Source organism: Crotalus tigris, unplaced genomic scaffold (assembly GCF_016545835.1).
Source record: "Crotalus tigris isolate CLP2741 ecotype Arizona unplaced genomic scaffold, ASM1654583v1 scf7180000018030.5226217, whole genome shotgun sequence".
Lineage (NCBI taxonomy): Eukaryota > Metazoa > Chordata > Lepidosauria > Squamata > Viperidae > Crotalus > Crotalus tigris.
The window spans coordinates 3,403,626-3,416,707 of NW_024096786.1; the positions used below are offsets into that span (position 1 = coordinate 3,403,626).

Genomic DNA, 13,082 nt, shown 5'->3' on the forward strand with positions numbered 1-13,082 from the left:
TTATCTTCTCCACTCAGTCATAGCTCTATTCTCTTAGGTAATCACTTTTTTTTTTTGTTTTTCCCCAATGGTGCTGCTAATGTTATTTTGTCTTTACTGTCATTTCACTCCCTATAAATTATGGCTACAATACATTGTGCAGTTTGTGAACTTATGTTATTAAAATCAGTAGAGCTTGCTTTTAAACAAAGGCCCAATTATGACAGATTAAAAATATTTTGAATATGATCATAGAATATTAATGTATAAATCTCCACTTGAGTATGAAGTCAGTGATGAGCCTGAGCAAGTTATTGCCTTCAGTTTGGAGTCTAAAATATGTATATATAGTAATTGATCTTACATTATTAGAGTATCAATTGACAATATCTACCTATGCTTTTACTTTAGTGCGACTGATTAAATTGTAATTGAACTATTTAGGCTATGTAGCATAATGTTGTTATTGCTGTTTCTATATGTTCCTAATTGTAGTTTTATATAGAACAGTGGTTCTCAACCTGTGGGTCAGGACCCCATTTGGGGTCGAATGACCATTTCACGGGAGGTCGCCAAACAACGCAGTCCGCCATTTTTTCCCCCTTTTCCTTAGCTGTGCTACTCCCTTTTATTCTATTGGCTTTTGAAAGCCAATAGAATAGACTCTCTTGAATAGAGTCTAATTCTATTGGCTTTCAAAAGCCAATAGGAATTGTCCAGGTTGTCTCTGCCCTGCTGAGCCCGCCAAAAGTCCCATTCTGCAAACGGTGCTGCACCAGTTGAGTAGTCCTCGACTTACGACCGATTGGGGGGGTCGCGGCATTAAAAAGGTTGAGAACCACTGATATAGAAGCAACTGGGTTTGGTCTTGAAATCATTTGAATAAGAGCTCTAAACAGTGAATGTATTTATTTTATTTATCACATTTCTATATCGCCCATCTCAACTAAGTGATTCTGGGCAGCTTAAAAATAAAAAAACATAAAAAGAGATATAGTTAAAAAACAATATTAAAAAGAATTTTAAAAGTTAAAAATTCGAAAATTACAAAAGTTAAAAAAGGCAAAAGGAATGCCTTCAAGCTGCCAGCTACCTCGAAAATTGCATGCAATTCTTAGATCCCCTTGCCAGTTGGCAGAACCAGGTCTTGACACTCTTCTGGAAGGCAGAAGAGTGGAGTCTCATTTTACCTCTGGGAGCAAGATATTCCGTAGGGCAGGGGCAACAGCAGAGAAGGCTCTCTTTCTAGACTCCGCCAGTCAAAATTCTTTAACCAACAGGGTCCACAGCATATCCTATCTGCTTGACCGGGTGAGACAGGTCAACAGATCCCCAGGTGGAGCAGGTAGCCCTATGTAGAACACATTGCAGTAGTCTGTATTGGAAATGATTAGGGCATGAGTGACAGAAAGAAGGACCTCTCAATCCAGAGGCACAAATATGGTGCATAATATGAAGTTGAGCAAAGATCCTTCTAGTCATAACTGCATCCTGTTCTTTGAGCAGGAGCAGTGAGTCCAAGAAAATCCCCAGATTGCATACCACTCCATCTGGAGCAGTGCAACCCCATCCAGCACCAATGAAGGTAAACCCAGATAAAGAAGAGGCCCTACCTACAGCCACTCCATCTTCCCAGTGTTCACTTAAAACCTGTTGTTCTACATCTAGACCTCTACAACCTCCAAATACCACTTCATAAGGACATTCATAGCATCACTTCACCAGGGACGGAGATGTACTAATTGGTATCATACACAAATTGACAATAGCAATAGCACTTAGATTTATATACCACTTTGTAGTGCTTTACAGCCCTCTCAAAGTGGTTTACAGAGTCAGCATATTTCCCCCAACAATATGGGTCCCCATTTTACCAACCACGGAAGGATGGAAGGCTGAGTCAACCTTGAGCCGTTAACAATTGAACTGGCAGTCGGCAGAATTAGCCTGCAATATTGCATTCTAACCACTGCACCACCGTGACTCTTACCTCATCCTATGGTGACAGATGATCTTACCCAGAGGATTCACATAGAGCAGACAGCAACAGCAAAAGGAGCAGACAGAGCCCTGAGCCCTGTGGCACCCCACAAAGTAGGGGTGTGGGCTGGATCACTCACTTCCTTACAGTCCCAGTTGGGACCAGCTTCAAAAAAGGAGGTAAACCAGCACAAAATGTATGACCATTTCACGTTGGGCCATAAATGACCTGAGATAGGCCCATAACCACCATGTTGGCCATAAACTCCCGAGGTACTTCCAAGGACAACAAATTGAAGCTCCCCAAAACCATCTGCCTAGAGAACTACTGCCCAATTATCTACTAATTCATACACACATAAACATCCAAATTCAGCTCTGTCCCCTTTGCTCTCACCCTATGGAAGGCTACCCCTACCACACCAGTGGGCCCCCAGATTGAATTGCTCTCATGTAGGGTCCCACATAATCAGTTCTCACAGGGCCTCAACCACCACCCTCAGATGGACAGAGTGTCACTCTAGCTGGTCTTGTGATTCCAGCCACTAATTGCTCTTGTTTGCTGTGATTGCAAGACAGCAGTCTCACAGCAATCCCACAGGCCCTGCAATATTGTTGCTGCCATCACCCCACTCGCTGATGCTGTTGGGTGCTAGCTGCTGGCCTATTGCCTCATGCTCCTATGGAGGTCCAGCCACTTTCCTGGGCCTGTTAAACCAATTGGCCATTGCCTGCTCCAGCCTGGTCTGGCTGCTCCACTCCAGTCTCTGGCCTAAGCCTCTGCCTGGGTAGCCCAATTAGGAACCCTCCAACCTCTTGCCTGGAAAAGTTCAGTCGGCTTCCTGGGTCTGCACATGGCATGCTGCCACTCACCATTCACCATTTCCTAATTGTTCTGCCCCCCAGGGAGGCACCAGCTGCTTGGTTGCTGAGTGCTCTAGCCGCTCTGTCATTATGACACATCTTCCAAGTTAGTATATTCTGAATGGCATTTTTAAATAATGGCTTTTTCTTAAAAGCTACAACTAGTACAAAATAATGTGGCTAGATTGCACAATAGGCAAATTATAGTAAACTATTTCACCTATCCTGAAGTTATTGGACTGGCTATAAATTTACTACCTAGTCAAGGTGAAGAAATCTGCTATAGAATACCAATCTATATATAGCTTAGGATCTGGATATCAAAAGGTATGCTTATTCGCTGTCAACAAAGATATGGCAAAGATGCCAGCTTGAGTTTGCCAGGACTGCTGCCTCTTCATTACACATTTACTTGAAGGAGTATATTCCCAAACACCATAGTTATAGAATCTTCTCTGTTTTGGCACCAAGCTTCCATTGTTAGTTTAAGACCTATCTGTTTGCTTTGTTTAATTGATAATGCTTATATTGTTTAATAACTATCCTGTAGTCACAGTTTTAAAATTTAAATACCTTTGATTACTGATAATTTAATTTATAAACAATACATTATTTTGAAGCATTCTTTTAACTTGTGATCAGTTTTTTTTTTAAATATAATTGAATATTGTGATTATTAAAAAGCAGTGTAAATGTGGGAAAAATAGACTAACGTGAAAGCCAGTGCCTGCAAAGTAGTATGTGGAACAATCTCTTTAGTATACACATTTGCATTGTACATGTGAATTTCATGTCCAAAATTATTTTACAACATAGTAATAGTGTCACTGCATCCATCATGAGGTGAACATGACCAGTTTTGTAACATTTGAATAGTTACAGATATTTGACAAACTGATAATGCATTAATGCATTTTTAATTTGACCTTTAATGTTTAAGATTTTATAATGAAGCTATTTTAGGCAACAAGTTTGTTTAATTGTTATGCATTACTGCTAAGTTTTACAAAGCATGATAAAGGTTTCTCTTAAGTAGCTTTGACAGTTTTATCAGAGGAGACATATGGCCTACAAATACCAAAGGAAATCCTTTAAAAGCATCTGCAAATTGCCTCTCAAGTGACCTTGTTTTACTGTTAATACATTTTCATGTAATTATACAGAACATATTTAGACTTAATAATTTCATAATGTTTATTTTAATAAGAGCTATATTGTAGAGCTGCAGTTTTACTATTTTATTAGCCACAGACATTCCAATAAATACCATGCTAAAATAAAGCCTAAATTAATCTACTTAGTACTTGATTTTTGTTTACCATTAAAAAATTCAGTTATTTAAAAATCTCTTGTCATTACTACATTTCCCATGTACAGTTTGTGTCTTTTGATGCTTATGTTCCCAAAAGATTATAAACTAACAGAAAAATTATTTAAAAATATTAATTTAAAATAATTTATTTTAATTATTGAAATAATTAACTAAAACAAGGCAATATAATTGTAGTTAGAAATTCTGAAAGATATGAGTACTAGGATCCTTAATTTGAACCGTGTATTTTATAGATAAAAATATTGACTTAAAATGCAAATCTCATAAAGAAGTATTTCTATGAAAGAAATGCTATTCAGTTTTTATGTTTGAATATAGTAGAAATAAATATTTTGGTAGATTGCATTTTTTTTCTATTAGATTTCATTTTAATGAGCAGAACATTTTAGTAACTAATTTTCAGATTTGAGTTGTAGCAATTTGTCACAGACATTTGTGACAAATTTGAAGAAAAAGTCATACAGTGTTAGATTTTCCAAAATGTTTTGGAAATATACTTACATTTTGTTGATCATAGAAAACTTTTGACATATTTCCATATTCAAAGTCATAGAAGTATACTAGTTAAGAAGTAAAATGTGTTCTATTTTGTGTGTATTTTTTTAATAGAGGCACATGTTTAGAAAATAACATTGATGACGTTGAAAAAACTACGCTTAGCTTCCCTTTGGGGGAAAAAAAAGCAGTTTAGATAATGTTGAATTAACTGTATGTGCTTTTGATAATTTTGTGTGTCTGTATTTTATTTTCAAACTATGCATTCATTTTATTGTACCGTCTGATTTTACAATTTTGAATTTACTATTTTTAATGTGTTCTCTTTCAGGATAACATTTTGCCATATACCTTTCCAGAGTAAATGGTTGTATGTGGGCACCGAAAGAGGAAATATACACATTGTCAATGTGGAGTCTTTCACTCTCTCAGGCTACGTCATCATGTGGAATAAAGCCATTGAATTGTGAGCATGATATGGGTGAAAAAAATGTATATAGTCCATTTGGACTCTATTCTTTAAAATATATAAATAAATAAGTTATACTTTTTTTTTTTTACTGTGGCTTTGATGCTTTGACTATTGCTGTCCAGTAGGTATAGACATTGCGTAACATAATAAATCTGTTCGAAGAAAATATTGTTGTAAAACAAGGACCATTCCAATATTATATTAAGTGGTTATATGCATAAACCTGCACTCTATTCCTTTACTCATTTATAATTTATTATAGACCCATGAATATAACTGTTCTCTTCCAGTAGTCCCAGTAGCATTTCATTTACCCTGTAAAAAAGGTCAGTAAATGTTGAATGAAATACGTTATAGGAAAGCGGGCTAAATGGAGACGTGGGATTTTAAATAATGTGGAGATCCATTTTCTGCATAAATCTTCTGCCCAATTTTCTAACATACTCACCTTTATTTACCCACCTCACCCTCACAGCAGGGATGCAGAAAAGTATCTGCTAATGAAAATGTTACTAAATAACAAAAAAAGTAGTTACATTTATTGAACAAGTGAGTGTTGAATAATTTTTAAGATTATGTTTTCTTTCAATTAATAATTAAAAAATACAATCACAAACTAATTAACTAATGCAAACTTACAAAAGAAAACAATAAAAAGAAAATATAGAAAGTATAGAAAAGAAAGAAAACAAAAATGGGGAAGAAATGGTGAACTGAAGATGACTCTCTGTAGTCCCAGTGACTACAGCAAAATGTAGAGCTGGCATGTAGACCTGCAGCAGGTTTCCATGAGCTGCTGGGTCTTGCAGTTGGCTGAGATTTTCATGTGCCAGTGGTTTCTGTATGCTGTGCTGGGCTCCCAGAGATTTCCCCCCGCCCTCTGAGGTACTCCTGCATGCCTTACCTCAGAGTCTGTCTGCTTAATGATCATGAGATTGCTTAACAATCACAACAAAGAGTGCCAGATTTGTGGTCATTGAGCAAAATAATTATGGGAAATCTAGCTTAATGTTCGCTTTGCTCCAGAGATTCTGTCCCATTTGTGACCATAAGTTGAGGACTATCTGTATTTGAAGGGACTAAAGATCAAAATTATTAAAAGGAAGGAATATGATTTGATTTACTTTATCAAGATTAAAATAGATATGTTATCTCTAATAACTTTTAATAGAGTTTTGCTGATCAGGATTGAATGTCAAAACTTTAAGGATTTTTTATAGATAAGAAATGAGATATGGGAAAAAGAAAGAAGGTGATAAATTACTAAAATGTTCTACATTTGTGATGAAGAGGGAAGTTATTTCTTCATATATTTCTTTAAATTTTATTTATTTGTATAAATCACTTTTATTTAGAGTACTAGATCTGAAGGCAGTCAGATAAAATTGAAAATCTGTGGTTCAGGTAAACAACATAAGCCACCCAGAGTTGTTTCAATATAAGATGGACGGCAAATAAATTTAATAGATAAATAAATAAAAATAAAATAAATAAGGATTGACCAGATCAAAGGACTTAAAATATTCAACCAAGTGAAAATATAATAGCTGAAAGCACTTGGGCAAATTAAAAAAAATTATTACTTAGAAGCAGACCTGGGCATTTTATGGTCCCCAGGCCACATCAGGTCCTTTGGTTGTCCCTGTCTGACCCATGTGCGATCAGTCAGAAATTAGAAATCAAATGTAAATAAGCGCATCTCAGAGGATGGGAGAAGAAGCTGAGTCAGGCCCGCTGCGCAGTTGCTGTGCACTTCTTCAATTGGTTGGCAGCCGCAAGAGGATGAGGAGAGAAAGTACTTTTCGATGCCTATGCAGCACTCACTCCTTGCCTGGAGCCGCCTGAGGAAGAGGCACTGTCACTGCATGAGGGGACCTGGGCTGGGCTACCCACTGCCATCTCAGTCAAAGCACGGTCTTACAAGTGAACTGGTAGAGCACAGATGGGAGCTAGCAAGTGGGAATGCAGTAGCAACAGCAACAGAGTGGTGGCCAGGCCAGATAAAATATCTTCACGTTCAAATTCTGCCCACATACACTGTGGTCTCTAGCAGAAAGAATTAGTGCTCCATGACCACCCCGGGATGGAAAATGTTGCTTGCTCCTTCTTTAGGGCTCTAAGATATGGCTGGCACCTTGACTTGGGCTCATTAATGGAAAGTCAGTCTGCTTAATAATGGTATTGGGGTTTACACTGTAAATGATGTAATATTCTATATATCTGTATTTTTGCTTTTTAAAAATATTGTTTACATTTTTAGGTCATCCAAGTCTCATCCTGGACCTGTTGTCCATATTAGTGACAATCCAATGGATGAAGGCAAGGTATGTTAAAAAACACACTAAACCAAACCTAAATTATATTGAAGAAGATTGTGCTTTAGCGCTAAAGTATGACAGATGCTTTATTGAATGTCCCAGTTTACATATTTACATATATCAAGCATTAGAACAATGTATTGTTTGCAATTATATCCCCAACGGCTATTTGCAAGCATGCCTACTGACTATTCATAATTGTACTTTTGACATGTTATGCTTCTAAAACAAGTAAATGGAAACTCTAATAAATGCTCAAATGTTTAATCAATTACCAAAACATCTGGTTGCTTTTTAAAACATTAAATTATTTTTATTACTTTAATATATGAAAAAGAGCCAAACACAGCAAAAACATAAGAAAACAAAAACATGTTATAATGTATATAACTACAGTAGTTATGAAACACAGTATTAAACCTGAATCACATAGAATAATACTCAGTTTTAATAATAATCAGTATTTTCAATACTTCAGTAAATAGCAGACAGTTAGCACATACCATCTTATCTGTGTTTGTATTTTTCCATGCTAAAAGAATAATCTTGTTTGCTACATCCTAAACTTGGTAAATCCATAGATTTTCATAAAATGATGAATTCCAATTTTTTGCCAGGTTCAATGAACATCTTTAATTATATTGCTCTTTTCCAAACTACATTAACAAAATAATGAAATGAAATAATGAAAATTGGACAACAGTGGGTTAAATTGATGGTATGTACATAGGTGTCCCCCAACCATTGTCTACTTTGAGCATAATGAAATTGACAGCCAACCTTTATGAAATTTGTGCGTGAACCAATGAGAAAAGCTGTTGGGTGCCATCAAATCATTCACTCTCAATGACCACATAGATTAGATTTTCTTCATGAGTTGTTGAATTAGTCTCTTCTAAAGAATGTCTTTAAGATACTTAAATATTGATTTAAAAATATAGGGTTTCCAGTTCTTTATTTCAAAGTTTGTAAATAACTAACACCCACCTTAACAAAATTATTTAACTATGCACTAAAACACTATTTAGAATATTCCAAAGTATAGTTCAATAGCAATAGTTATTGTTAATAACCAGGAGTTTCTGATGCTGCTAATGCATTTGGATCATATTGTGAAATCAGCATGTTTTAATTGAATATACTCTCATTCTCGGTTTTAAATAATCCAGACTCTTCCTAAAATAATTTAAATAATGCATGCCAATGGTAAGGTTGAAAGTCAGGAAAACTAATCCATTTCATCATATAATAGCTGTAATTGAGATGAATAAAATCTATGAGTTTATGCTTCCCATTTTTTAATTTTAATTTTTTAATATTTTCAAAAACTTATCAGTTTACCTGAAATATTCTGAAGATACAGCAATGTGTGCTTTTCTAAGCACACATATTATCTAGGAAGTAATACTCATTTTGACAACATTGGTCTTTCCGTATAAGCTCATTGTGATTTTTAACTATGTCAATACTACTCAGGTAAAAGGTCTCTATATACTGTACTTATTCACTTCATTATATTACTACCCTTCAGAAGGGGAAGGGGTTGATCCATGTTTCTTTTTACCTTTGGACCAATAATTTAAACAGAGTATTATCTGCTTATTAATTAAATAACAAAGCAGTCAAAAGATGAGTTCCTTAAGCTGAGACAAAATTGGGCTAGCAAAATCAATTTGAAGACATCAGCCAAAATTCTAACATAAATTTTTGTTTGATATTTTTAGGTAGATTATGTCTTTTGTATGGAAGATTGATGTCTAATTTTCTATTTTTGTCATTCATTAGTTTGTATACAGTTTTATTAGCTGAAATGGAATATAATGCAGAATAGTTTTGTTAGCAGGATAAACCTTAAATATTAGAAAATCTTCTCTGATACCTGATTTTATATTTAAAAATTGATCTTGTATGTATTTATGACCAGCTCATGCTATACCTTTAAACCATTTTGATAAGAAGGAAAATCAGATTGAGAATTCAAATTCCAAAACAATATTGGCTAGTCTAAAGCAGGGTTTTTCAACCAGTGGTACGGGTGCCACATGTGGTACATTGGCACCTGGCAGGTGGTACGCGACCATCCTAGAAAAGTAGCGGGGGAGGGGAATGAGCTGAACCGGTGGCAGCACTGCACAAGCCTGAGCAAGAGATAGCTGGAGCTGCAGGGCTGTCAGGGCTCAGTAGAAGCACCAGGATCAGCGCCAGGCTCCAGCTGGAGCTTGGTGCTGATCCTGGCACTTCTGCTGAGCCCTGAAGAAACACCAATCAGCTGGAATGTTGCAGCATCTCCAGGGTCTTGTGATTTACAGTCAGATGCTTGGCAACTGATTCATATTTATGACAGTCACAGTGTCCCAGGGTCATGTGAAATGATCAAAATCTTCTGCAACACTCAGCAGACGGGGGGAATAAAAATCAAACACCCCTCACCCCACCCCTGCCAATCCTCAACAGAAATGCTCACAACAATGAAAACTTCAGACAGGAGGAAGAGCACGGCTGGGTGGGCAGGCAGGTGTCTTGCTCGGCTGTGCCTTGGGGGGCACTTTTTTCAGTGCCATTGTAACTTTGAACGGTCACTAAGCAAACTGTTGTAAGTTGAGGACTACCTATACTTTATCACTTTTTTCTTTCTTTTTTTTTTTTTGGTCATCAAGTTTTTGACACCTTGCTAGGTGACTGGTGGTACTTGGATATTGCCATATCCTAAAAATGGTACAATGGGTGAAAAGGCTGAAAAGCCCTGGTCTAAAGCACAGATCTAAGCTTTTGTGTGCTTCATAAGTAATTTTGATCTGTTTTTTTCTCTCATTCTTGTTCCTTTTTGAATGATATTCTTAGAATAATATTCTTAGAATTATTAAAAGCTGCTTTATTCCTGAAATTCTGTTAGATGTGGGGAAAGGAACAGATTACATTAGACCAATCCATATTTATTTATTTATTTGAACAAAATATAATACATACTAAGGTCTATCAGTAGAAATACTGGAGCAAAAATCCATTCTATCTAAAACTAAAAGTCTTTAAGCAAGTCTACTTTTCTTCGGTCATATGCAATAACAGCCTTTGCAACTAATCAGTAAAGGCTTCTATTTTCCCAGCCAAGTGGAGATAAACTAGGGACAAAGCAGGGCCATCCTTTGGGGAACTACTAACTGCATCATCTTCAGATAATATAGCCTAATGAAATGCTCGCTGCTAGGTAAGATTGAAGAGCCTAGGCAGCATTGTTATTTGTAAATCTTTTTCCGTGTCATGTTTCTTTGTTTACATTCATGGTATATTTTTATAAGGGGTTTTATTCAAATATGCAGTGATTTAGCTGTAGACTGTATTAGTACGTTTAAGGAGATAGTGTGCTTAATGATGTTTTGTTATCTTAAGTGGTTCTTAAATCTTCCAATAGTTACTCACTTTAGTAATAAGTAATTTAGTACTATGTTATGTACTTTGAATCAGATACAAGGTAAGAAACCGCAGGGCTTACTTTCTAAAAGAAGAAAAAGAGACTAACCATTTTAGAAACTGAATGCAGAAAAGTGCAGAGGAATAATTTATTTTCCCAAATCAGTTTCTAGCATTTTTCAGCTCAGCTTCCACTTAGGGCATTAAACAATTATATATTTCACATAAATCAGTACAGTACATGGGTTCACTGTCTCTCTCTATATGTGTATATCTGTCTGCCTATCTGCCTATTTACCTACCTACTTACCTTCCATCTTTCCACATGAACTGAAAAGGCAGTTATACAAGTTGTGCTAAGTTCCAGCTTTTACCTCCCATAGTTTGCAGAAGGAGAAAATGCTACCTACCATAGGTTACAAAAGAGACTAAATAACTGTATAGGGGAAAAAAGTAATATAGTCCTGGCTTATTTTTTAAAAACTCTAGGAAGATAATGGTTCAGTTCATATTTTAAAAACTGACTTGAAAAAAACTGATCTTACCACTAAAATTACTGTGTCATGGGGAGATGAATTAGATCTAAAAAAAAAAAAATCCAACGTAAGATAAAACAGACACTCTGATACATTTTTTACTGAATCATTGTTATGTAGAGAGTTTCTTAAGTCATACAGTATATTCTTAAAATAGCCTTCAAACCCTGAAGGCCATTTTTGCATTCTCAATTAAGTTCAAGAAAATATAGAAGAAGAATTGACATATTTGCTAACATATCACTCCTACCTAAACCTTGAAGCATGCTCAAAAGATGTCATGATTGAGGGTATCAAAAATCACTAAGAGCTCAATAAGGGCTAGGATGTATACATTACTACCATCCCAGAACAATCAGAGATTATCTAAAAGTGCATCTGGTGCTGCCTCAGTATTACATCCTGATCTGAAAGCCAGTTGGAAGGATTCAGGGTAATCTATTTACCCAGAGCCCTCTGCAGTTGCACTCTTTTCAACAGCTTTCCCATGAAAAGGAGGCCAGATAAAAATTGTCCTGTGAAGGTTTTTTGAGAAGGGGAGGGACCACAGACTATTTAAGAGCTGGAGATATCACTCCCCTCTTCAAGGAAGCTTTTCACGCCATTTGAATCCAATTATCTATTGTCCGCTGGGAGGCCTTAATCAACCAGGAAGGCGACTGCACTTTACACATAGAGGACTAGTCCATTTTTGAAACTAAGTTTAACTTCTTACAGGTTCAATTCTTGTGTGCTGTAAGAATTAATTTAGTTAATCTAATATTTGATAGATAAAGCAGCTTGAGTTAATAAACTATGAAGGGATGTGCTGAACTCCAAGATACAGACCAGACCACGAAACGTACTCCAGGGTGGCCTAAAACTACTTTAAGATGGACTGTTTTAACAGAATCCTGAGGCATAAATTACTCTTGAGCAAGATTAGATCTTCCTTTGAATGGGTTGCACTATTTTCTGTTTTCTCCAGACATATAATTTGCTTTCTTGGTTTACCAAGTTTGTGCTGTACAAATATCATGAGAGAAAGAATAGGTTGCTTATTTTTTAACTATAGTTCTTTATTTAGTTTCCTATGCTTTTTACAGGTATCTGTCAGAGCAGTTTTCAAACTTCTGTGGTTGCTATGGCAGTTTCTAGGATTCAGTGAAGGGGAGGAGGCTGGAATCATGCTGCATATCTGCATTAAGAAAAATAGCACCTGTGAAAGTGCATAATGCATATTTATTTTTTCATATAATCTGTAAGATTACCCATCTCCCTAAAGTGATTCTAATGACATACAAAGGTTAAAACCACAATAACAATAGTTATTAAATGCCAATGCCACAAATACAGTCCAAGTCATGCAGAATAATTTAACCATGTTTAACCAGCAGAGTTTGCCTATGCACATAGCCTAAACACTTGGAAGAACACCCAGAATCATGGCCATCCTAATCTCTGGGGCAATGCTGTTCTATAGGACTAGTATCACCACAGAAAAGATACAACTGGGATGCAGCAATATAAGATTGTTTACAATAATGGAACGGACATGTGTATGATTAGAGAGGTAACCATTCAGAACAGCACAGATAAGCATCCAGTTCTTTATAAGTTCATCTGCAATTTACAAACTTCCTAGGATATCATTTATATGTATCAGAATATCCAATTATTGGATGTGCCAAACAAATGAGATCTCAGTTATCATTTGT

General features: G+C 36.0%; 1 protein-coding gene across 4 annotated transcripts in view; it reads left to right on the forward strand.

Annotated features, from left to right (window-relative positions):
* STXBP5 (syntaxin binding protein 5) overlaps positions 1–13,082 on the forward strand; it is a 110,039-nt gene that overhangs the window by 37,345 nt on the left and 59,612 nt on the right. For 3 of the 4 annotated variants that reach the window (XM_039346869.1, XM_039346870.1, XM_039346871.1), the window contains exons 5-6: positions 4,983–5,117; positions 7,384–7,447. In XM_039346869.1, the coding sequence (XP_039202803.1) occupies positions 4,983–5,117; positions 7,384–7,447 (199 nt within the window). Of the gene's footprint in view, positions 1–4,982; positions 5,118–7,383; positions 7,448–13,082 lie in introns of those variants that run through there. The other variant, XM_039346872.1, reaches the window with a different exon arrangement.